Source organism: Centroberyx gerrardi, chromosome 1, assembly GCF_048128805.1.
Source record: "Centroberyx gerrardi isolate f3 chromosome 1, fCenGer3.hap1.cur.20231027, whole genome shotgun sequence".
NCBI lineage: Eukaryota > Metazoa > Chordata > Actinopteri > Beryciformes > Berycidae > Centroberyx > Centroberyx gerrardi.
Window position 1 is genome coordinate 35,605,204 of NC_135997.1, and position 27,504 is coordinate 35,632,707.

Consider the following 27,504-nt stretch of genomic DNA (forward strand, 5'->3'; position numbering starts at 1 on the left):
GTTTAGCTGTCTCCAGCTCTAGTCCATGGAGTTCGCCATGTCTGGTTGTTCCCAAACCTGATGAAACTCCCTGTTTCTGCAATGATTTCAGGAAGGTGAATTCGGTCACCAAGCCAGACGCTTTCCCCTTACCAAGAATGGAAGACTGTGTGGATAGAGTAGGCTCGGCCCACTTTGTCACCAAACCTGACTTGCTCAAGGGTTACTGGCAGGTTCCTCTAACCCCACGTGCCTATGAAATGTCTGCCTTTGTTACACATGATCACTTTTTACAGTATACCGTTATGCCATTTGGCTTAAGAAACACCCCTGCCGCTTTTCAACGCCTAATGAGCAAGGTCTTGTTTGGCGTTAAAAACTGTGAGGCATGCTTGGATGACGTGGTTGCCTACTCCTCCACTTGGCCTGAACACTTAGCAACTTTAACCGACATCTTATGTCGTTTGCACGCCACTTCGCTTACCCTTGATTTGGCAAAATGCGAGTTTGGGAAAGCAACTGTCACCTACCTGGGTAAGCAAGTGGGTCAAGGGTAAGTGCACCCTGTGGCAGCCAAGATACAGGCTGTATTGGATTATCCCGTTCCACAGTCCAAACGTGCACTCCGCCGATTTTTGGGCATGAGCGGATATTACCATGGATTCTGTAGGAACTTTGCATTTGTAGTTGTTGCATGATTAGTCCATCTAAGGATTTTGTGTGGACTTCCTCTTGTCAGTCCGCTTTTGAGTCTGCCAAGGCTCTCAACGACTTCAATTCTTGTAGTTTTGTGTTGTTTTTTACACTCAACAATGACAAAAAACAAAACAAAAACGTTTTTATTCGAAATTTTAGTTGGCTATCCCTATAATAGGTGGTTGGCTGGGCTTCATTTTCAATGTCAGGTTATTTTGGTAAATTAGAGTGTATTTTGGCATATGCATGAAGATGCTGACATGCTACTGGCTATCACCTCAGTAAAAAGCACATGCATTAAGATTGCAACATGCTGTTGTTCCACATAGGCTAGGTATTTAGTGATATAGAATATTTCTCTTAAAGGAACACTTCACCATTTTTTAACCTTATCTCCATATATTGGTCCTCACTAATACATGCTATGAGACGGCACCATGTCTGTCTACTCGCTCTGTGTCTTGGAGATGAGCTGTGGGAAGTCCTAAAATTCACTTCATTTCAAACTACACTACAACCGCTCTCTTCCTGGATTCTCGTCTCCGCCTCAGGCAACAGACATGCGACTGCATGTCATAATTTTTTATTTGAACAGTAGATGGCGCTGAGGCACAACTGCATTCCTGGGTTTTGGCTTTGCGTGTCTGACTTTTGAGTTTGCGTTTCATATTTTAGGAGCATCGCTTTTAAGTGGTGTAGGTCTGCTACTCTTCTATTGGTCTTTTCAAAGATTGAGTGACAGGCTTCTCAATCCCTCTCAGTCAGCTCTGTGTATGTAATAGACCCTTTTCACAAATATGCTGATGTACTTCTGCTTTGTCTTAGTATGGTATAGATTGGTTCTCACCATTCCCAGCAGTGTTAAAAAGCCTTTCTGTCACCTCCGACTGTGTCTGTGATCACTTATTTTGTGTTTTGTAACAGAGAGAGAAATGGACTCTTTAATTTGAGTATAAAGTGTTTTTAGCCCCACGACAGGTGGGGCTCTAATGATCACAATGTCGGTTAGTCAGTCGGTCGCTCTGTTCACCACTTTTGGTCACGTGGGTGAAAGGGAGTTAGATTGCAGACTCTAAATCGGCAGACCTGTGTTCAATTCCGGGCAGAGATGCAACAATGGACAGGTATACAACAATCGTTAGTTGAACAGAAAGCCCCACTTCCACCACTACCAACAGCACAGGGGGTCTAAACATGGCAAACTCTGTCATGGGGCTATTAGACTCTTAGTCTTGTTTATGGACTTATTTTGATAGAAATATCCAAGAGACTGAATTGATTGATGGACTGCAGTATTCATCCAGTGAGCTCTAAATCATACATCTGTGTCATCCTATCATATTGCGTGTTCATGTGCTATTGGATATATTGAAAAAAAAATGTCCCACTTGGAAATTTCACATGAACACCATCCAAAGTAGGATGATAAAGCCAGAAGCTCTGAGAACATTTTGCTACCCGAGTTTCCAAGTTATGATGCAATGGTGACCTTTAGCCTTCACAACATGGCGGAAAATCCAAGTTTTGTCAGTCAACTGTGAGAAATTACTCATATGCATATGTTTATTGCATTTTTATTGCACATTTGTGCTATCATAACACATGGAATTTGTTAAGTCTGATGAGATGAGTTAAGATGTGTGTTAAAATAGGTGTCCATAACCTTGGCATCATTGTGACCAGTTAACGTTACTTCCCTAATTTTAACATTATGGAGACAGAGATAGCATTATGCTCTTTCCTCAGCAACAGCACGGGGAGTGGAATATAATGACACAAAAACTGTTTGGAACTGACGGGGAGACAACTGTTTTGAGTTGGGATGATTGCAGAGAGCATCCCCGTGAAGACGGAGATACTGGTGCTGTCTTCTTCTTAAACATTAGCCAACTTTACCGCCACTTTAGGGGGTAGTTGTGCCGTGAGGGGTGGTATAACCCTTTCATAATCTGGTCGATGGATAAAATTTCGTCAAGTAAACATTCATTCCGATCACTTTCTTTATCTCACCTCTTTCTGCACATGCTCGCACATTTAACGTAAGTAACGTAAGTTATGAATGTAACTATGGATCTGTGAGACCGAAGGATGACCGTCACTACGGTCTAAATAGAATGATAGCCTTCGTTCCGCCTACTCTCGAGACCTTATGTAAACAAAGTCATGCCCATGACCCCCGGAGGTGGAACTTCCCGCACTATAAAAGCGGGGACAACTTCCGGCTCGCCATCTTACCTTGAACGCCTCAGAGTGTTCCGAGCGACAAGGATAGTGACGGTCATCCTTCGGTCTCACAGATCCATAGTTACATTCAGAACTTACGATCTGTTTCGACCTCACTCTGACCGTCACTACGGTCTAAATAGGATGACTCATACCAAAAGGGTCGCGAGGAACAGAAGAATCTAATTGTCTGAACCTCGCTGGGCAACAGACATCAGAACAGCAGTGCTTACTGGTGTTGAACAGGTCACATCAACTCTGTAAAATCTTGCAAACATACATGGTGTAGACCATGATGCTGCAGCACAAATGTCTCCCAAAGGAACTCCCTTCAGTGCAGCCCATGAAGTAGCTACACTTCTGGTTGAGTGGGCTCGTATCCCTGTAGGAACTGGAAACCCCTGTTCTGCGTAAGCATGGGAAATGACATCAACCAACCAATGTGACAAACGCTGCTTAGAAAGTGGCAACCCCAGTTTTGCCTTTCCATAGCAGACAAAAAACTGAGAATGAGACCTCCTTAGAGGCTGAGTACGAGCCACATAGGCACGCAATGTCCTAACTGGACACAGGGTGAGCAACTCCTCCCGCTCTGCCTGCGAGGAGGAAGAGGGTTGAAACTGACCCACCTCCAGTACCTGATTTGTAGACTGAGGTTTAAGTACTTTTGGCAAGTTTAGGCCAAAGTGACACCCCTGTGCCGTCTGCCCTCCACCGTAAACAATCATCACTAACAGAGAGAGCACACAGCTCTCCAACCCATTTAGCAGAGCAGACAGCCAAAAGAAAGGCTGTCTTGAGAGACAGAGCTTTCAAGTCTGCGTCAGCAAGAGGCTCATATGGGGCCTTGGTGAGAGATTTTAACACAAGAGGCAAGTCCCAGTTTGGTGCCCGCAAGGTACGGCTTGGACACAAACGACGGGCACCCTTCAGAAACTGACACACTAAAGGATGCTGACCCAATGGCAGGCCATCGGTCCCCCCATGAAACGCTGAAATAGCTGAGGCATAAACCCTAATTGTAGTGGCTGCCTTGCCTTGGTCCAACTGAGACTGCAGGAAGCGAAGGACAAGCGGCACAGAACAGGCTACTGGGTCAACATTCATGCCCAAACACCAGTCTGAAAAGATCCTCCACCTTAGGGAGTAACTAGCTCGAATGGATGGAGCTCTAGCATTGCACAATGTCTCGCGGACAGTCTCGTCCTAACTGTTGAGAGACGGACTCTGCAGAGGCCAGACCCACAAGCGCAGGGCAGTTGGGTTTGGGTGCCAAATCTGCCTGTCTACCTGCGACAGAAGGTCCGCTCCGGATGGCAGTTGCCCCGGGTGACCCTGTATCAGCTGAATCAGGTCCGAAAACCATGGCCTCTCTGTCCAGCGTGGAGCAATCAGCAGAACTCTGTAATGACCCTACCTGACCCTTCGGAGGACTTGAGGAATCAGAGGGAGAGGGGGAAAAGTGTATAACAAGCCTGTCGGCCATTCTTGTGACAGAGCATCTAGGCCCAAACTGCTCCCCTGACCCGTGAGGGAGTACCATTCCAGGCAATGGGTCGTTTCCCTGGTTGCAAAAAGATCGACCTGGGCTACCCCGTATCGAGCCCAGATTTGGGTCACTACATCCGGGTGTAACCGCCACTCTCCCGGGAGAGGCCCTGTCCTGGACAGAATGTCGGCCGCCCTGTTCGCTACACTCGAGATGTGGACTGCCCTCAGAGCTCACTGTGAACCCCAGGGACTGAACATGAGCCAGCAACATCTCCGTGTCCCGGATTACTTGATCTAGAGAGGGGGCACAGATCAACCAGTCGTCCAGATATGGCAGGATTTTGAGACCCTGTAACTGAAGGGGGGCTAAGGCAGCCGAGACCACCTGAGTAAAAATCCTCCGTGCCAGTGACAGGCCGAATGGCAGAACCTGAAACTGGAAAACTTGGCCCTGGAAAGCAAAGCGGAGAAAGGGTCTGTGTTCTGAGCAAATCGGAACGTGGAAGTATGCATCCTTTAAATTGAGGGATGTAAACCACTCCCCTGCACTATTGGACTGCATTACTATTTTTGTATGAATGGGGGGGGGGCGCTGCTGAAACTGCAGCCGGTACCCGTAGGCTACTGTTGATAAAACCCATGGGTCCGACACAACTATCTCCCAACTGGTTTTCTTCTGAGAAAGTTGGGAGGCCTGCACCCCTGTCTGAGCTCCTCTGTTGAACACCCCCTCGGAACTGAGGCCTCCTCTGGGGGTTTGTGGCAGGATTTTGACCGTGGGCACGAAAGCTCTGTTCCTGAACCCCAGCAGGGCCCCCACCCACATGTCTAGGTCAGACAGACTGCTGTAGCTTGTGAGGTGCTCTAAACCCCCGTTTGAAGGCCGGGGCTGGCTTGCGGCAAGCCCGTTGGACAGTTTCCCTCATAGTAATAGAGTGCTCAGCCCTATCCAACACATCCTGAGAACCTGGATGAAAAACTTGACCAGGCATCACTGGCTGATTCATCAGTTCAGTTTTTATGGCATCTGGCAAAGAAGTCTGTGCCAGCCATACTTGCCTACGACCTAAGACAGCTGATGACATAGCCTCCCCCACGTCACGTGTCAGTTGCGAGTGAGCCGACAAAGCGGAATCAATAAGAGCCTTGGAATCCTGATCCTCTAAGCTCATTGTTTTTCGCAAGGCCGCCAGGAGGAGAGCCAAGGCGTTATCCATACGAGCCGCACGTGCAGCAGCATTAAACGAGGCGGTCGGTTTTAGCACACTCTTTCCTGGGGCAGCGAGGATTAGCAGAAGCACGGGCTGGCCCTAGCGCTGTCCATGATGCTATTGCCTGTTCTACAGGTGGCATGTCGCCTAGTCCAGTTTCCACTGGGTAACGGGCATTAGCCAACTGTCTACAGCCCGCATTGAATTGAGGCTTTTGAGATGGTTTTCTCCATGCCGTCCTCAGCATTGAAGCATAATCATCTGCCACTGGAATGCAAGGTGGGGAATTAGTCTGAGATATGCCCTCCCAGACACCTCCCACAGGGACTGGGTCAGGCATGGGGGGCTGCAGACCGACAATTTTTGCTGCACTAAGTACTCTATCGATAAGAGTATTTGTGGAAGACTCCCCCACCACCGCTGATTCCTCATCCACCTCCGCAGTATCTGAATGGGGATCCCCCCAGTGGCTTCCCCCTTCCGAGTGATGTACACTATCAAACAGAGAGTGGGGAGCAAAAAGAGACAGCACATCAGCATCATCCGTGGCGGCCTCCCCAGCATGGCACTGAGGCCCAGGCGGAGGAACGCAGTCCTGGCCGGGGGTTAGGGACGATGGGGAGGAGGAATGACGAGCCTCAAATCTGTCCATCCTCTGAGATAAACTCTGAATAGCAGTCAGAACCTGAAGTTGTATGTCTGAGCTGCCACCCTCGCTGCTGGAGCAGGGGTCGGGCGTTTAGCAGTTTCAAGCACCTCCTCACGGCTTGATCTGTGAGGGGAATCATGACAACGGTCACGTGAGCGCTTGCAAGAGTGCTTATGACCAGGCCTGTCTGGACAGCGTTCCTTCTCCCTACCACGCTCAGGCACAGAGCTGCGAACCCTGGTAACATGGCGGAGTCGCTCCTCCCTAGACAGGTCACAAGCTGCACTGCAGGAATTATCCACATCCTCCCTCAGATGAGCCATCCCCAAGCATGAGGGGCATTCCCGGTGCCCATCACGGGGGTCCATTGTTGACTGACAAAACCATGATGCCCCCGACAAAGCAGGATAAGGCCACAACACAACCCCACTGACCGCGAACAGCAGTAAAAGGTAAATCAAGCCCACACAAGAAAATGGCCCGCACCAGTACGCACACGTACCTAGCAGGTCCCACACTAAACCCCACCAACTGCGAACAGTGATATAGGGCACAATAGGGCTACAATACTCACCAAACTTTGCAATGAAAAGTATCCACCTTCACTGGTGGATAACCTGAAAGAAACATAATTACCACAAACACAGTGGAGCCAAAGCTAGCATGCTAGCAAACTAGCTTCTGGCTAACAAAGAAAACAATGTAACTTAGCTTATCACTACCATGTAGCAAAAGCAATATAAGCAACAAACCACCACAATTCACAGGGACACAAGGCACCTGCACCGCATGGGTGATGAATTGAATGATGGATTAACAAGAGTAATCAGTGTTCTACCTGTACCTGGTCTCTGAGGCGAGAAAGGCAAAGAGGGCGAGCCAGAAGTTGTCCCCGCTTTTATAGTGTGGGAAGTTCCGCCTCCGGGGGTCATGGGCATGACTTTGTTTACATAAGGTCTCGAGAGTAGGCGGAATGAAGGCTATCATTCTATTTAGACCGTAGTGACGGTCAGAGTGAGGTCGAAACAGATCGTCAATTATGTTACCCTTTTTTTCTGGGAGGATTTGAATCGATGTGCTTGTTATTAACCCCGGGGCGCTCGGGCTTGATGTAGGTGGTGCAGCCCGTTTTTGACAAGTCCTGACTCCACCTCTCCGGGCCAGTTTTGGTTTACAGCAGTGAAAATTACAAATGGACCCAATCATTGCGGGGGCAAAACAAAACGTCTTTTTCTGACACTTATGGAGTGTATGTTTTGATAAAACTGTTGCTTCATCAGAAAGAACAGCAGTAAAGAAATAAACGACGCAGGTCCATCTTTTAAAAACGTAAGCCCATGTTAGAGTGCTGGATTCGGTGTTTTGCGCATGTCAGAAACTTTTATTCTGATTACATACTGTGGAGCATGTAAACGCACATCTCAATGCGATCGTTATATTTAGCGCTCATGTAAACACTTGTGTGGCAATCTTCCTTCGGAATGATTTCATTCAGAATGAAAAAAAATGTCTCATGTAACCGCAGCTAGTGACACTGTACAATACACTAACAATACTACACTATCAAAGTCAACCCATTATACAGTGGCCGTGCCTCCACTTCATCAAGCCCAATACATGCTCTGCTTCAGACGCTGCCCAGGTTGCTGTTGCTGGCCAATCTGCTTCTGTGTCAGCTCCAGCTTTTGCCCAGGTTGCAACAGCAGGCCAGCCAGATGCTGTCCTAGCCCTGTCCATGTGTGGCCCAGCCTTTGTACAGTTTGACCCACAAATGCTGGTGAGTTCTGCTACCTAAGCCATGTCTATAACAGGCAGTGGCGGATCTACCGGGGTGGCATGGGGTGGCAGCAACAATAACGGCAGGAAGAAGAAGAAGATAACAGCAGTCCAGTCGGCAGACCATACGGTGAAGGCATGAGGTTGATGAGCAAAATAGCTGTAGTATTACCAGTGAGCAGTGCAGCGTGTGAACAGAGTTTTTCAACTCTTAGGATCATAAAGAATTATTTGCGGTCTACTATGACAGAGAATAGATTATCAAGTTTGGCTATAATCAGCATTGAATCAAAACGCACTAAAGCTTTGGATCTAAATAAGTTTGTGAGGCGTTTTGCTGAACAACATGGTAATTGCCGCATTCAGCTCTTACAGGTTCATGCCAACTTAGTTAAATACACAATAAAAATACACATAAAAAACAACCAACGAGAAAACAAATAAACAAACAACAACAGAACACAGCCAAACACAGTTAAAAACAGTTACATTCATGAGTGGTGCAGTTTGCAATTATGGTTTTAAATTGACCCAAATGTACAATTGTGTTCAGTTTCAATGTTGCAAAGTGTTCCAGGTGTGTGCAGCACAGAAACTAAAGGCAGTTTTCCCAAATTCAGTGTTTGTACGCGGTACTTCGAGCATTAGCCAATCACTTGAACGAGTTGAATAGTGACTATAGGACCAATTTAATAAACAAGTAATATATGATGGCAAGTTTCCATTAAGCGCTTTATAAATAAGAATAGAATGATATGGTCAAAAAAATCATATTGCAATTTTTGACAGAAATTGCAACTGGATGGAAGTGAATGGAAATGATAGGCCTGATTTTTGCATCATGATTTTCATGTTCACTAAAAAAAAAAAACGTTAAACGTTAAAATGATGATGTGATTTTTTTTATTTTTTGGGGGGGGTCTGCCCCAAACAAACATGTTTTAAGATGTGTCTTAAGTCTGGAGAATAGGATTTGTAGGCAGGGCATCTCTGTAGCACCACAATACTTGAGTTATAATGGTATTCTTCTGTCTGCTATTTTACCTTTATCAAACAACTGAAACTCCTGTGATTTTTTTTGGGTGTTCCACTTGGCCATATTGTGATTTTGATAGTATTTTGATTACTTGTTCAGCCCTATTTTCTATGAAAGTAACTTGTTAGTTGACCTCACAGTTGTGTATAGTGGAGCCACTTTTTGATATATTGTAGCCTAGCTGCGGAAGTAGGGAATAGAAACTGAATGTAAGTGAATGAAATGTCTAACTGTGAATAAACTCATTATTGCACTCAAGTTGATATATCTATCTATCTATCTATCTATCTATATATATATATATATATATACACGTATATATATATTAGGGCTGTCAAATTTAACGCATTAATTTAGATTAATTTTAAAAATAACACATTAAAAAACGTAAATTAACGCATTTAATTTAATGATCTGTTATGGCCACATTTTAGGCTAAGTGATGGGCTTATGTTCAATGAAAAAAGACATGTATTTGGAAAAATGTCTGAAGATTTGGAAATAAAACAATTTATTTATTTCTAATGCCACCTTTAGATATTTCTATTCAATGCTTTACTCATGTGCCACAATAATGTAATGTTTTTGAGTTAAAATATCTTCATTTGGGGGCTTTTCCAAGCAAATATTGATATATGTGATTGTTTGCGATTAAATCAGCATATATATATATTTCTGCCACCCCTTAAAATCTCCATGCCACCCTCTTGCCACTTCCTATTTAAACGGTGGAGTTTTCCATAATTAAGCTTAATGCCATTTTAATGTCAAATTTAGCCATATGGTTCGTCTAAAAGGAACAATATATTCATCCAGTGATACACTTTGTTGCTAACACAGGCAAACTGTTGTAGGTCAGAGTTGCAGCATCAGCACAGATGTCTCCTCCTCCCTTCCCCAGCACCAATACTTCAACTAGGAGCAAAATGTTTTCTTGATCGATAAAATGTGGCTGACTGGCAAAAATGCTGATCTACCAAGAAGTCTTGCAGAGCTGGGTCTGCAGGTGAAACAAGCAAGAGGCAAGAAAAATGGCCTCTTGGGCTGAAATAGCACAGACACTGACTGATCAGTTCCACCAATTATTTGAAGGATACAGTAGCTAGGAAATGGGCCTCTCTGGAGGATGGATATAAGAAAGTCCTGGATAACAATAATTAAACGAGGAGGGGCACTATGAAATTTAAGTTTTGCACTGAGATGAACAAGTTAATTGGGGGTAATCATAACATTGACTTTCCCATTATAGCAACTGCAAAGGATGTTGTAGTTAGAAGATCTGAGGCCTTGTCCAGAGGGCCAAGCCTAAGGCCGCGGCCACACTGATCCATCAGAAAATGGACAGAATTATTGACGGATAGATTTCTGTCCATTGGGCTGTTTTGAAGTGTCAACATGGTGGGAGAGGCAGAAATACAGTAGCCTAGCTTTGCTCATAATGGTGCTACTTCATAGAAAAAAAAATAAACAGACTATACAGTATAAATTCAATAAGAAACTGACCTGGAAAACCTACAGTCATCCCAATGTTATACCAGGCTTTCTCCGTTTTATCTTTGTTTTGGTCGTACTATTGTGTCTGTGATATTTTTTCCACTATTTTTCCCAAAACAAACGTAGGATTGTCTCTGATAGGCTAAACGGATGGTGATGAAACCGTCTGTCCAGAAAAAGTTCAACTGGGTTGAACTTTCTGTCCATCAAAACGGACGGAAATCTGACGAGAACAGACACATCATCAGCCCTGTCCGGACAACGGACACCTCTCATTGAAAATGAAGTGAAATGAACGGAGACAGACAGACACAGTGGATCAGTGTGGCCATGGTTTAAGTCAGAGTGATTCAAGTAATGAACAAGCAATAACGGTCTGTCAGCCCCACTGGCTTCTCTGCCACTCCTATATCCACGGCAGCCAGAAAGAGGAAAGGAAAAGGGGAACAGGGGTTCCTCAAAGAGGCTGAGGTAGCCAGTGAGAGAAGATTGAGAAAATTGCTGTCTTCGTCAATATTTATTTTTTATTTGTGAACTTGTCAACACACTTATGTGAGTTAACAATGAGTTAACATTTCTGTTTTCAAATAAATATCTGGAATCATTATAGCATGATCTTGGCAAGTATTAAATATACTACATTTCGGGGATACTTTGCAAGAATATATATTTTTTTGGTGTGTGCATGACAAACATTTACTTTTTTCAACTCATTTACAAATGTAAAACATTCCACGATCATAGAATTAGGTTTGACACTATAATGTCAAACCTCAAACATACTTTATTATCTGGACTACGTAGTAAATTATCATGTAATATAGAATACAGTAGTCCTAGATTATCTAATCTAAAATTAAAAGGGTACATCAAAAGTGCACTCAGTTCTGAGAAGTACTTAAGAACTTCTTCTTCATAACCATGCTCACCATAACCCCAGGTAGTGAAGTTGGCCATCTCCTCTCCTCTGGACCATTTCCATGTAGAGGCCGAATCCTCTCGGTACAAACCGATCCAGCCGGTGACCTCTGGCAACTCCTGACTCTCCTCCATGTTTCTGATGGTGACCAAGTCGGTGTAGTGCTCTCCGCAGTAGGCCTGGGCAACCCTCCAGGACAAACTGCTGTCGATGAACTTTGGAGTTCTCAATCTTGTCATCTCTGCACACAGAGGAGCAGGGAGGAGGAAGAAGAGGAGGAGGAGATGGACGAGGAGGAGAATGTGGATGTTCCTCACCATGTTTTCTTCAGGTAGGCTTCAAAATAGAGTAACCAGATAAGTAATTAACCAATATTTAACATTATTGCATAAACAACGCAAAACCAACAGTGCAATCAAACTGTATTTCATTGGATTTTAAAAACTTAATCCACAAGGCTATGACTGCCCCTTTGATATTTTAACACTGGGCTGTATGAACTGACGGCTAAACCAATCGGATGCCACGTGATCAGACGTAAAACGCGCGTCTTGTTTACACTGGAGTGAGGCTGTGAGAAATGGCGGAACAACAAGCGTGGAGAGAAATCTGCAAACAAACCGGTAAATGTAAGTAGTTTCACTTGAACCGGGTCATGTGCAGATAAACCGAGATATGCGGTAACTATTTTTACATTTACAACATCGCCAGTAAATGTACAGACTGACTGGTCAATGAATACATGTATCACAACTGTCAGGTAATGTGCATGTGTAGCCTACACTTACCACAACCTTGGGAAATGTACAGATTGACCGGTAAATCTGTACACTGACTGTTTATCCATATAAACCATAACATATATATATATTTATTTAATCACACACCCATACCTACCCACTCTCTTCTAGATCACATACATGTACTTGCATGCAAATTTTTATTTAACTTTTTATTATTATTATTATTATTATTATTATTGGGGTAGTCTCACTGACATTAAAAATCTCCAGAGATACCTGGCCAAAACTGTTGATCAAAAAAGTTGAAGACAAACAGCATGCAACAAAAACACAATCAAAACCATATAAAAGGTAATTGCAAAATTCACTATATGAACAATAGTTATGAGGAGGTTGTCATCTCCAATCTGTTAAGAAATACTATAGGAAGGAATCCCTGTAACTTACTACATTTACTCATTAGCACACCGATGCCTCTCGTTATTCTCTAATACATAAATGTCAGCAGGCTAAATAACAAAAACTTTCACATATCAATTAAAAATAGGTTTACATAGAATAAAATGGGCAAATAGAGAGTAAACTAGGTAAAAAAAAAATGTACAGCAGCCTGCCTGTAGAAATGAAAAATAAACTGTATTGAGTTGTTTGTCTTTCAGAGGCAAGTTATCAGATTGTGGCAGGTGGAAATTAAAGTCCCCATTTTTTTTAAAGTAAATATTCATTTAAATTATTCCTGTCCATCCTTTCCTCTAACAAAACCAATTAGTGGAGGATTTCATGCAAAACATGTTACATAACAATGTGTGTATACAATGATTACCAATGTCCAATGCTACAGTTCTGCACCTGAGGGTCTTTTGATAAATTTAATCAGATTGGGATATTAACCAAAAAGTATAAACAGGTTATTGCTCTTATGGGTTTATGTTCTGCTAGATTCTTTGAAATCACAGACCTAATTGAGAGGCACACCCACATCCTTTTACACATGGATGGAAATGAGTTGTGTAGGCTAGTGTGTCTACTGTTGGACTAAATTATAAAATCAGTTTCCCGGCCAAACTACATCTACATTGAATGCATAGGTTATCAACACAGCAATATTTTAACTGCCTTCAAAAAGTAGAGGCACACATGCCAATGTGTGCACCAGTTTGTCAAAAAAAAAATTGGCCTCAGATGCACTCATTACTACAAATGTAATAATATGAGATCTGGCTGCACTGATTTGCCAATTTTACGACGTTGTAGAGTTACATGAATGAATCTCTTGCACCTCACAGATCTCATACTGAAGCAATCAGAAGAGGTAATTTGGCCATGTGGCACATTGTACCCATAACAAAACATAGTGACAGGACTGTGAGAGAGCAGTGTGCTACTGTGACTATTGTTTTCCACTCATACTAACCAACAACTGTAATCATTTACCATATTATGAAATATTTACATTTACCATTTTCCCACATGTATTGTAACATACGTATTTAGTATGGGTGGCTCCAGTGGGAACTGAACTCCCAACCCTGGCAATGCTAGTTCCTTGCTCTGTCCATTGAGCTACACAGGGAATTGAATACCTAAGCCTGGCAGTGCTAGTGCTTTGCTCAACCCCAACATCCAAGCCCGGTTTCTACAACAACACTCACCAGAGATGATGGCACCAAGGGAGGGAGCTCAGTGAACGGAGAAGAGACGCTCCTTAGTCCAAGACAGAGCTGTCAGATGTTTTGACTGCCCACTCTGTAGGACCCAACAGGACCTTGGACACCAGGTTCCCTCCACGTCACAAATCAGAGCTCTGATAGACTCAATGGTCAAGTTAATAGACCAAACAGAGCAGTGTGCAAAACCCACCTAGACACACCCACCCCAACAGTCACTCACAGATTCACTCACCTGGACATGGCTCGAGTTCAGAGATATCCAACTACCCCCCCCACCAAATACACACATGCACACACACGCACACACACACACCTTATCTTAAATCGTCCTTATCTTCATCAGTAAAATCCATGCAGCGATGCAAAGCAGAGTAGGACCAGTCCTCCTCCATAGACAAATATAAACATTTCATTTGTATTTAATTTACATTTATATTTACATATTTTTAATGAGAAGATGAGTCCCATCATCTCCTCTAGAGCTATAGCCTTTGTCTACCTGACCTCTGGGGGGGGGGGGGGGGGGTCACATGACCATGAGATGGTTCTTTAGGCAACGGCATTGGTTAGCACTTTGGTCATAACCCTCCACATCGTCTCTTTGGCGGTAATTCCCCCAGCCAGACCAAAGTAAATGATCTGAAAAGACAATGAATAATAAAGTAATTTACATAAATACTTTACATAATGTCCATTATACAACAGGGAGTGTCAGCTGGCAACCTGAGCATTTTCAGGAGGGTGAGCTCAGGGCATATATTTGGTGTCAGCCCCAATTCCCCAGCAAGCAACCCTTTCCAAAAGAATCAAAAGAATAATTTAATTGTTTACAGCAAGAAATTATGATATTCTAAACAGCAGAAAAAGGTACACATTGGTTGCATTTAGTTACAATTGGAGAGTTTTTTTGGGGTTTTTCTAACAATCGGAGAGTCCTGCATTGTAGTTTTTATTTATTTCTCAACCCAATATTCACAAGTTAAACTTGAAGAGCTCATGGGCTACACATAGCCCAGTCTTATTATTTTAAAAATACAGATTTGCCAAAATACAGTCAAAATACAATATGAATAAACACCATCCTTAATGTGTGTGTGTGTGTGTGTGAGAGAGAGAGAGAGAGAGAGAGAGAGAGACAGAAAGAGAGAGAGAGAGAGAGATGAGGCCTTGTGTTTATGTGACAGACATTATGTGACTGACAATTTTAGTGTCATGGGGAGGAGAGTGGGGAGGGCTTCTTGATAGAGTTTTGAAACCCACACCTGTCCCTGACTTGAGGACATGCACATGTATGACTGGATCCTCTCCAACTGCAGCAAAATAAGCTACTGCTGTTGTTTAATAGTCTCCATCGATGTCAGGATGTTACGTAGAGTTGCTGCAAAAATACAGATACAATATGAATCAAGTCTCACAAAGAACCAACATTTAACCCTGAAGTTACAGTCTCATAAAAACATTGGTTGAAAACCTTCCTCTAACACTTACAATTAGACAATATAGGCTAAATGTGTTGACAACCGACGTCATCAGATTGGTAAATTGTTTGCTGATAAGTGATGTTGTAGGACGGACCGTTTCTGGGATGCTTTATGGCTCTGGGCTCACACTGTCAAGCTGTGGTGTGATGACCTCACTATTGTGTTACAATATAAACTGAACAGATGCTGCTGTTGTGTTAGGGTGAATAAATGCCCCTTGCTCTCATTGCTAAAAGGAAAAAATAGTGAAATCCTTCAAAATCTCTCCATACAATATGGTTGAACTAGGACAGCTTTCTGCCTCGTAATGCACAGTGTAGGAATTGCTTTGACTCGAGTCTTTGTCTACTCCATTTGATAATATGAACAAAATTTGGTTACATGATTTTGTTGACATGTCATTACAATAGACACCTTGGATTGCATCTTTCTAACTAGGAGCAGGTAATGTTATGCTTATTTTCGTTTTAAATATTCAGTGCAGTTATCATCTTGCTCAGTTTGCAGGTCTGAGGTATCCAGTGCTTTAAGGAGCAGCATCTGAGTCTCACCATACATGTCTGTAAGAAGGCATTTTATCAATTATCATTATGTCCCGACAGTTGGTAACAGGTTAAATTAAAAGGGGGGAGAGGTATCAGAGGGGAGGATGAGTTGATAAGCTTTTTTGAGGTTCTAGATGTTTTGCTTTTACTCAAACCATGACAAAGGTGAAACTGATATATTTTAATACCCATAATTATATTAATATTGGCTATGTTAACTAAGAGTGATATCTTAGCCCACCACTGGATAAAGTCTGCAAATTTCTTGGACTGCTGTTAGCTGTATATGCTGCTACTTGTTCTATAAATGAAGTGAAATTATGCAAATGTTTATCTTCTGCTCATTCTATATGACTCATAGTTTTAGTTGCTCGGATCCTGACATCAAATGTATTGCCTGAAGAATCCTCAGGAGGGTCTGTTCTCTTAGCAGCTCAGTCACATCACACCCAATCTTTAAAGGGAGTAGGACACTCCCGCACCCACGGCACTGGCACGATTTCAGTGTCCCCTGCTGCTATGAAGTCCACAATATGGAATATTCAGTGCCATGAAGAAAATAAAACATTTCAGAGGCAAGTATAGGCATCGCACATCAGAAGGAACACTCCCAATTGACGAGAGTTCACTGGGTAGTCAAAGACGGCTGTTGCATTCATTATGAATTCATCGTACACCACATATGGATCCCCCTCAATCAGAACCCACTGAGCACAAGACATGATTTCAACGTGGTGTCTATGCTTTAGTGCAATGATTAATTAAGATAAACATGATTGAATCTTTGACGTTTATAATGAGATGCCCAGGAAATCATCTCTAACGTTCAACATAAATTGACTAAGATCATTACACTTTCACTGCTTTAGGGTACAGGTTACCCATAACATGTGAAAAGACACTGTAACAGTAGTGTGCAAACAAATGTATTCAAATAATATGATTCAGTTGTTCATTTCTGTAAAGTGGATAGGAAGATGACAGCGGTTCAGAAGTGCTCTGCAGGTGGGCTTTTGCTCATCTCCTGTTTGGCAGGTCTGTTGGAGTGGCGTCTCTGCTGTTGTAGCCATGTTGTCAGCCTGAGAAGAAATAAGAAGTAACATTTAAACTTTGGTTACTAAATGATTTTGCATTGGATACAATATGATTTTAGGTTAGATTTTAACTAAATTGATTTAACTGCAAGCATAAAGACTGAAACTGCAACTTACATCAGCAGATTTCTTGTTCTTCCTCCGGAATATACGGGATTGCCAAGAAAAGAAGCCATGCTTCTTCTTCTTCTTTGGTGTTGTTGACAGGCTGTCTTTGGCACTGGAACCCTGAGGTCCTGTAAGTTCGACCAGCTGGACGGGTAGAAGTTTCATTGCATGGTCAGATGGGACAGATCGTTTGTGTCCTTGGTCTCATGGAACAAACTGCTAGACGCCTTGATGTGAACAACAGCCTCACACACACGTACAAGAGTGGATGAACATGAAGCTTCAGCCTCCAGAGGTAGGCTGGATTTAGCCTCAGCCTCCTGGTGCAGGGTGCTGGTTGTCTTGTTTCCTGCAGCCTGGATCTCCCCGTGTAGGATGGAAGGGAATGAAACATGGATCTGCTTCATCAGGCAGGTTTGCACCTTGACATTTACAGCATCGGCCTCCTGGATGGATGGAGGCTGATCAGCCTGGTTGTCCTTGGCCACCTTCATAGTTTCAACCTCCTGGATCAGGCTTGGTGGAGCCTTAACTTCAACCTGGATTGCTGGAGCCTCCGACTCCTGAAGTAGGTTGGTTGATCCTTCCTTAAGCAGGTGAAACAGGGTGTATTCAGCAAGAGAGACGGGAAGAGCCTCCTCTGTGGTGGAATTATTGGGCCTCAATCACAAAACTTTTCTTAAATTTTTCTTACTTTTGTTCTTAAGAAACATGGCTACGAAAAACCAACATGGGATTCATGAAGCATGCGCAGAGTCTCGATTTTTGCGAGTTCCAGTTGTATCTGATGATGAATGCCACTTGTTCCTTAATTGGATGCGCATGCCTGTTGATGCTGATTAGCATAGGTAGACGCCCTGGCAACTCCATAAAAGGCCCGCTGTCTGAAGGGTTGTGCGCAAATGGAAAGCATAACTGGAGCAGTGGAGAATGGTAAACAGACCAAAGAAGAAAAATTCTAACTCTGAAATAGAAGTGTTGTTATCGGGAGTGAGAGAAAAAAAAAATATAGATTTTAAAAGTGTAAGCGGTGGAGAGACAGCAACACCAGCTAGGCTATATAATAATATTGTTGGTTTTGAGGGCTACAGCCCCGAATGTTTTATGAATAGCCCCGGGTTTCCAAAAAAAAAAAAAATTTGAGTTAGTAGTCAAAGCCGGCCGGTTATTTTACGTGAGCCAGCTTTGAAGCCCGGCTTTGGGTGCATCAAGGTACATGCCGGGACACAAATCGAACTCACCTGTCGCTGCTTGCTATGTGTGTCTGTTTGGTAGCGGGCTCTGCCAATCTGTCATCGTGTAGTTTGAGTCAAACTAAAGGAACAGGCTACGTTATGGATGATTTTAATCGGTCGGTCCTAGTCTAGGTCAGAGAAGGCAAGGTAGGCTACATACAGCCAGCCACACAATGAAACACAATGTCAGGAAAAGACAAGACAGATTATGGATCTTCTTCACGTTTTCAAAAGAGGAAGAAAGGTAAGATATGTTATAGGTTAGTTTAATCAAGTGATTGATTATCCATATCCGGAAAGACAGCAAAGATCAGGCAGCTGTGTGGTGGCGAGTTGACTGACACTTGGTTGATAGCTTCATGGTTAGATGCCTACAAGCTACAGCAGTTTTTTTTTTAGCTCAACATCTTCAATATACTATTGGATCACTGTAAACAAAATGTTACTATATCTCTCCAGTCAGCTGGTTAGTCAGTTAGTTACTGAATCCTCCCATTCAGGTCTACTTATGTGGGCTGCTGAACATTAAATGCAAAAACTAATTATCTTTTATAGAAATATATATATATAGGCTATATATGTATATATATGTGTATATATATATATATATATATATATATATATATATATATCATATATATTTTATATTTTTATATATATATTTTAACTAATTCTCTTCACATGAAACATTATTTTCAACTTAAGATATTGTTTCCCTTAAACGTGAGAAAATGTTTAAAAATGTAATTTTTAATTTGTGCGTCTGTATATTTTACTACGCTGGTAGACTCCAGCCATTCAGAATGGATTAGGCTTTTCATGGTGATCTTTGATGTGGCATTGGAAATATCAGCTTCCTAACAGAAGGACATCACAGGTTAAATAATTTACTTCTTAAAATGAGTTATACTTAAAGTTAAGTTTCCATATGTAACAAACAAACCAAAGTAGCTCACTATTAGGTTGTAGTAATATAGTGATATAGGTAGTGAAATATATAGAAATATAACTTTTGATTAAATATAACTCACTGGATTACGATTGGATTGGATCTTTTTTTTACAGTAAAGAGACAGATGAGGAATGAGGAGCACATACTGTATATCATATATATTTAAAGTTTTATATATTAATTGATAACTGTGTCTCTGTTCATTTTTTGCAAAAACCTGAAATGAACAAGAGAGAGGAGGAGACAGAGACAAAGAGAGATGAGGGGAGGAGACAAATAAATGTCAAGAGAAGAATTAAGGAGGCAGGCCTGAGGAGAGAGACAGACAGACTGCAATATACTGTATCACTGTTGGCCTGTACAGACTGCTGCTCAAACTGTTTACTATGCTGCTTCATTTACACCCATGTATGTTCATGTCAAATTACACCAGATTGATGCATTTTGCTGTTGAAATTTTAAATATTTTCTCCCGGGGGAGGATGCCCCCGGACCCCCCTACTATGGTTCTGTGACTTCCTCTGGGCTGAGCCCCGGATGTTCTGAAATCCTAACAACGCCCCTGCAGTAGATATTGCTGATGTTTCTCCAAATGAATGCTTTGTTTTCTGTCTCAATTTGCAGGTGAACACCGATCAGAGATGACAACTGTGAGTCTGTGTCTGTGTTCAGGTCAATGGCTGCCTTTATGACACTGACATTCTAAATTCTATGAACTCTGTTGCATTCTGTCAAGCTGCATTATGATTCATCAGATGAAGCTCAGGCCTCCAGTAAACTTTGATGACAGAGATGTCTCGCTAGGCCTATATGGTTTATATCGTAAACATGATTAAACAAGCACAGATCCTGTACAGACTTGTTCAATTCTATGCACTGAAGCACTGCCACAGGTTAAATGACCTAATTCCACTAATGTTACTTAAATACCACAAGATAATAATGTTACCTACCGTTAAAGTTTGTAGGGCAGCAGAAGATGTGTTAGGGAAACATTGCGGGGCCATCTCACAAAACGCATCATCTGACGAAGCGACAGATGACTGACTGACTGACCTAAATTTGCCTCATGAGGGACATTCTAAAAGGCTTAATGTGAAAACGGCTTAACGAGGCAAAAAAATATTTAACGTTGATGAAAAAATTTGATTTTTTTCCCAGGTATACAGCAACATAAGAACTAGCAATGGTGAAAAGAAAAGAAAATTTACATCAATTTGATTTTTGTACAGAAAAAGAATTAATACAGTGAAAAAATGGCCAAAAAAGGGGGCTTAACGTAGCTTAATGAGCTAATACTGAAATGAAAAACCATGAATTAGAGACCATAACACTTCACTAGAGCCCTCCTAGAGCCCTTTTCTAGAATGTCTAGAAAAAACAGGAAAACATTTTTAAAAAGTCATCAAAGTCTGAATTTAGGCAAAAACGAGGGCTCAATGACATAAAATCAAAATAGAAAAAATCATCTTTAATTCAGGCATCAGGGGGATACAAGGAGATACTGTGGTGAAAATTAAAGGTAAATCAATAACATGGTCAAAAAACTATTACAAGAAAGTGAATGGAAATGAATGAGCTTCATGTGGTTTAGCCTACTTACCTAAAACTGAGGAGGAAAAATCTGAAATAAATAAGGAGGACTTCTTATCCTAATTATTCACTACCATCAAAAGGAAAACACTGGGTATATATAAGAATACTTGTAATTAAATAATAATGTGGCACATTTTCATGTTATGTTTATTTTGTTTGTTTTGTCTCTAGAAAAGCAACACAGAGATGTTTTTGACCAACGCCTATACCTCTGCTAGTAGCATTTTGCAGCAATGCCACTGAAAACAAAAAAATACTTTTTGTGGCCTTTGAACACTTCACTTTTGACACTTTGCAGCAGCAAACTAGCTTGATCATGTGTGCAGCGTAAATGTCCACAACAGTGAAAGTGCAATTTCCATCTTCTTCACAAACACAGAGACATTTCTGCAGACACAGATGATGCAGTGGCAGAAAGCCTTTACAGTCACATGGATGACTGTAAAGGATGACTGTAAAGCATATATATCTGAGATCTTACCCCTGAGACTATCAGCAGAAATAAGACATTCTCAATCTCCAACAGCTGTAGACATAATTTGTCCTCCCTCAGTTGAGACTCTACAAAGTGTCTTATTTGGAGAAATTTAAAGAAATCCTTGTTGGGTATATCAAAACCTGTTCTAATCTGTTTTTAATTTCAAATTATCCTGTGTAAAAAGACTTGAGACATCCCAGAGTCCATTTGACAACCAATTTAAAGGCAGCTGTTGTGAAGAAATTCAGTGTTACAGAGGAAATTTACAGGCAGATGTTTCAGTCAACTGTGGTTCCAGGAGGTGAGACTGTAAGAGAGTTTTAATAGACTGAAAGGCTTGTACAACTGATGGATATCTGATGAAAATACTAAAGAGCAAATTGGGGAGAAGATTGTAATGGAGCACTATATGCGGGTTCTAAGACCAGATGTGCACACCTGGGTAAAGGAACATATGCCATGAACAGGAGAGCAAGCCATTCAATTGGCAGAAAGATATCTTGCTGCCCGCAGAGATGTCCCATGCCAGAGAAATTAGCCCCGATACGAGGGAGATAGGACAGATTTTAATGAACGGTCAGCAAACATTCATATGCTTTTTCTGTCAGCAACTTGATCACAAGGCCTCTGTACGCCCTTTAAAAATCACCAAATTTGCCGATCTTTGTTATGCCCCTTGTGAGGAAATTAAGATGATAACTAAGCTTATCCCCAACATCAAACTTTTTAAGTCTAAGGAGCTTCGCAAACACTTGGTCCCAGTTTTTTGTGAATGGGTGTGCTGCAAATGCCCTGGCAGATACAGGGAGTACACAGACACACCAAGTGTGCTAGTGCTTCATATGTGCTTCAGGCAGTATGCATATTTGTCAAGTGCTGCAGGCATTGTGTAGTGGGGAACAGAGTGTGACAATGCTGACTTTAAACGGCCAGTTAGGAAATCAGTCAGGGCATAACTTTTTCAGTTTTGGAGGCTAGTAAAAAAGTGAACTTAAGATCATGGTGTCTGCCAGTGGGCTATGTAGCATAAGATCTGGTTTAGGGTATTATTTTGGCGACATTTGTCAATTTTTGTGGATTTTTCCTTAAATGGTAAGTCACATTTAAAGATCTGTAGGTAGCGCTTCTAAGGGCAGCTGCATGAATTTGAGCTCGTTTGTTTTGAATGTTTTACTGTTTTAAAGCTAGTTTTATGAATAAATCTGCAAGGTGACTAATACATCAGCAAGTACTGAACTAGATTGCATGGACGATTTATGGACTTGCGGGAGGAAGGAGCTCTGCCTCAGCTACGGCAGATATGCTGTGACATCAAGCTTGAAGGACCAGTTCCCCTAGACCAGCTGTTCTGTCTGGCAGGTCCACCAGGAATGCAGCAAAACTAGATGTATGTTTTCAAGTGAAAATTATACTTAAAACGTTTCCAACTTAGGCTGTTCTTGTCATTTGTCTTTTGTCCACTGGGGTTTAACAGTAGTTAATATAATTTTAGGGAATTTCCCTCTTAATGAGTTGGCATTTACAAATCCTTTTATAAGTTACCATGGTGATTTACCCTAGTTAACTTGAAGTGAGCCACCAGTGAGGCCCCAGGTGGTCGACGCTGCTCTGCTATCTTCCCCAATGGAAAAACTATGGCAAAAATGAGACTTAAACTTTGAAAAATCCCATCAAAATCCTTTCTGGTTACGACTACTTCCTGTAGTTTTTCCTCGGCATTGTAGCCGTCACTTTGATTACATAAACTGTGAGTGTGAATCAGCGAGGTTAGCTATACCCCCCGTCCCGATACGCCCCCTAAACACTCGGCCTAGACACTAACCCTAGAATGTGCGCGTTCCTGCGAGCCGCCGCCATGATGGAGGGTGTCCCATTACCAGGTGAGCCAAATCAAGCGAGGGCGAGTGGCTGATCAGCCCTCCGATTGTCCCTCGAAATTGAGGCAATTCAAGTGCTGGCTTAAAAGCGAGGGTTACCCAGCAGGTACTGCGATATCAAAGTGAACCTTCGCGGAGAGGATGGCAGAGGAGGAGACAACTTCCCACAAATGTAAGTCAGCTAAGTGTCATAAAATATAAGGGAATTGTGATCACAATATGAGTGTCTTTGCTAATAAGCATAATGTAAAGAAGGCATCTTGAAATGGAAAAGCATCATATCCAGGTGTGGTGTTATCATGAAAACTTATTAGTATTAAGCTGCAATGACATTTTGTTTGTCTTCTCATAGAAACATGCTATTTTATTAGCCTGTATTATTTATGTAGCTGTTTGAATTGCAGTGTTGTAGGCTACATAGCATACCACTGAAAATATTTACTTATTTCATCATGTACTTGCAAGGATAGCAGATCAAACAAAGAAACTAATCAAACTGAGAAAGGGCTGAGAACGAAGAGATGTTCACCAAAAAGAGAAACGCTGCCAAGCAGGGCTGGGAGTGAGTACAAAGCACATGTTTAATGTTTCACAAATGTTTGTTTCTATCTTAGCCTACAGTTATCATCCTTGTTGTTATATCTATTGAAAACCACGATCACTGTGTATACTTTTATTTAGGATAATAATCAAGCAGATGGGGCTGGAGGAAGTGGTCACCTGGAGGAGGATGAAAGGATTTGAAAACCCCAGCAACGGGCTCTGGCACTGAGGGTGAAAAGGATGTGGCAGTTCTTCAGGGACATGCATGATACTATCGGACACCGGCCGTGTATAACACCCCCAGGGTTGGTGTCCACTTGTGGTCTACCTGAACTCCCCTGTAATTCCGAGGACAACCAGGTATGTTTGTATTTTACCTGGACATCAAATCAAAGTTAACTTGTTACTTTGATTAACAGCTATCAAATTTATACAATATAGGGGAAGCATGTCGTGCTTTTAATGAAGCAACACAGAAGATATGATGTGGCTGTTTATCGGTGTTACGGCTTAGGGTTTAGAAGCTCTCCCTTGAACATTTACTTGTATCCCACATTGTGTATGGAAAGAATCATTTAATCCAAAGAATTGCCAGGAAGTATTGAGGATGTTTGCCAGGGTCAGGCTGCTCAGTTTACAGTGTTTGGAGGTGGGTGTGACTGCTCCTGGGGATTACATGGTGTTAAATATCTGACATGTCTAATTCTGTAGCCTATGTAAACTCTCAATAGTCATCATTGCTCAATAAGAGTAATTAGTCATTATTGCCTGAACAGCCTGTTTATTCAGACACTGGCACTGACAGGAGTTCCTCTCCCAGCCACGAAACCTCTTTCCCAGCAGAGGCAAGCAGCAGCACAAGGCCTCGGAAAAGGAAGTCCAGCAGCATGTTGGAGTTCCTTAGAATGGAGGCTGAAAAGGTTGAAGTCATGCGCAAAGAAATGCAGGAGACTGCCGATACATTTTTGGATGCCTTCAATAGTATGATTCTCTACTACTTTATTTATTTATTTAGCCATGTGTTTATTATTTTGGCAGATGCTGGAAAGTGCATCTAAATTTCAAATTAAAGCATCTTTGTTTTTGTACTTAATGGACTTTATTTGTATTTATAAAAAAAAATGTAAAATCTCCATATCTATTATGGATTTCTTGTCAAGTGGATGGAGCATACTATATACATTTGTAAATGTTGTGGTGTCCATGTGCTTGTTAAATTGTTTTTGGCATCCAGTTAACAAGCACATAGAATAAGTAAAGTTGACAGGTAGTACAAAATGGACCAACTATACTGCGTTGAAGGTGATGATGGCTTTTAGTAATGTATAAGTTATTGTCTTTTCTACTCAATTCCATAGCACAGCAAGGTTTTCTGTACACATTCCATTCTAACAAATTTAGTGGAAATCATTGCACCTCACAAGACAATCCTTGCAAGACACACCAAAAAATTAATGCCCCATTAGAAAGGTAACAAAAATTGACTGATAAACAAGAATAACAGTACTACATGTACATTAACTTAAAGTTGCCAGGTTTTAATGAAAATAAAAAAGGGCAAAATAAGGGTTGGTTGTTAGCAATAGTCATGGTCAGCTAACACAGCAGGAGCATGGAGGGGTGCAGAAACCTGAGCTGCAAGCCACTCCCTCAGCCTGTTCCCTGAGGTCTCGTGGAGCTCCAGGGGACCCTGCAGAAGAGGCTGCTCAACATCATCGTGTCCCACACAAGGGCGGATATTTCATTTCACTGTTGGGGGGGACAATAAACAGAAACATTTCTCAAGAGCACTTCCTGAAGGGGACACCAAAGGTGCCGCCAAAAGTACTGTTGTATTAAATGTATATAGAGGTCCATTATGAAACATTTCCATAAGCACTTCATTCCTTTCCTATGAAGATTTTATCAAATTGCCTTTGATATTACTGGGGTCTTTCTACTTGGCGTTTCGCTGCACTGAAAAATGATCGGATGTCTGTTTTTCTTTTCTCTGCCATTTTAACTGACCTGGGTAGCTGACAAATAGACACACACACACACACACACACCCCACACACACACAGCATGCAGGTTATTTACAGTAGTAGGTGAGATGCAACACCCATTCCCGAAAAAGCAGATCTCTAATGTTTTGCTGTCAATGTGTAAAAGTCCAGAACGCTATGAAACTTGCCAGAAACTTACTTCAGGGTCTTTTTTAAGAATGAAGTCTTCATTTATTTCCAAAATTATAAACAAAATTACATAGTGGCAGCCATTTTACATGCAGTAAGAAAAAAAGAATATACTTAGAACCTAATTACGTTGGGTAAGTTAATCTTAAATAGCCTATTATATTATAGAAATATTACTGTTACCATCTACAAAAGATAATTTTGGTATGAAAACCCGCATTTTAATTTAACCAAGTATCCTGTATCATAAATACATGTCTGGCATTTGTAACAAACCAAACCGCTTGAAAATCGGTCGAAAATTCAGCGAGTTATGAGGATTTTAATTGTGGACAGACCTCCTGCCTCCATACACACACATGCATTAGGAGACGCGGCTCCGTACCAACACGCTGACGCACGAGATTCAACCGCGAGGTAACGGAACAAAATGTAGTCTGGTTACAGTTGTGAATGTGTTTTATTCTATTGAGTGGTAGAAGTAAAGAAAAATGTCTGACACATCCTTTGTTTTAAGTTAACCTTTGCGAAGCAGCTACTTACTGGAGGTCTGCCACCACTGACACACTTCCAGAGATCCTCCACACACACTCGTACCGAGGGTTAATGTGTGTGTGTGGGGGTTCGGGGAGGCAGGTAGGCAGTGGACCAAACCACTGTGAGGCCTATGAGGGGGGGGGGGGGGGGGGGGGGGGGGGGGGGGGCAATCTTTAGAAACTTAAAAACGCATTGTTTTGTGGCACAAGTGCTTTCAATGCATATTATTATATTATTTAAATTTATATAGTTATGTTTACAATGATATATTGAGGGGGACAACTCTCTGTTTTTCCCAGGAAGGGGGGGGGTCCGGACCCCCCTGTCCCCCCCGTAATTTCCGCCCATGGTCCCACATCACCATCCGGCTCCAAGATGTCACCATTTGTCAGACAAACATTGTGCAGGATGGCACAGCAGGCAATGACTTTAGGACAGAACTCCAGCGCAACCTCCAGAGCCTTGAACAGGGTGGACCTCCATCCTGTTCTCATCATTCCAAAGGTTTGTTCGATGATGTTACGAGCCCTGGAATGATGCATGTTGAACCGCTCCTGAACTCGTCCCTCAAGAGGCTGTTGGTAAGGGGTGATGATGGCCATTGGAGTCTGGAGACAGGGATATCCTCCATCTCCTAAGATTGGATAAGGAGTGACGGTAAACATCACTGTTCTTCAGCACTCTGGTGTCATTCACCGAACCTGGGTAGCCAACAAAAATGTCAAGGAATTTGCCCTGTGAGTTGCAAATGGCCTGCAACTGCACAGAGTAGAACAGGCATCACTAACTGGCAGACTCCGGGCCGGAACCGGACCCAGTGATGGTTCTGTGCGGGCCGCGACCCATTTCTGATAAATTAATGAGAATTAATAAGATTGACGGAACGTTTTTTTCCACGGATGCAGTTACAGATCTAGGCGCAGCTATTTCAGCTCATATGGTAATCGCTCAGTGGAGCTAGAAGGACACAGACCAATCACATGCGTCTACTTCACTG

The 27,504-nt window shown here is 42.2% G+C and overlaps 1 protein-coding gene across 1 annotated transcript in view; it reads right to left on the reverse strand.

Annotated features, from left to right (window-relative positions):
* The window catches only part of LOC139909691 (C-type mannose receptor 2-like), a 30,268-nt gene extending 16,270 nt beyond the window's left edge, over nucleotides 1-13,998 (reverse strand). The window contains exons 1-2 of the mRNA XM_071896885.2: nucleotides 13,870-13,998; nucleotides 11,485-11,810 (exon numbers count right to left, since the gene is read on the reverse strand). Coding sequence (XP_071752986.2) covers nucleotides 11,485-11,794 — 310 coding nt within the window. The 5' untranslated portion in view covers nucleotides 11,795-11,810; nucleotides 13,870-13,998. The remainder of the gene's footprint in view (nucleotides 1-11,484; nucleotides 11,811-13,869) is intronic.
* Nucleotides 13,999-27,504: the final 13,506 nt, after the last annotated feature.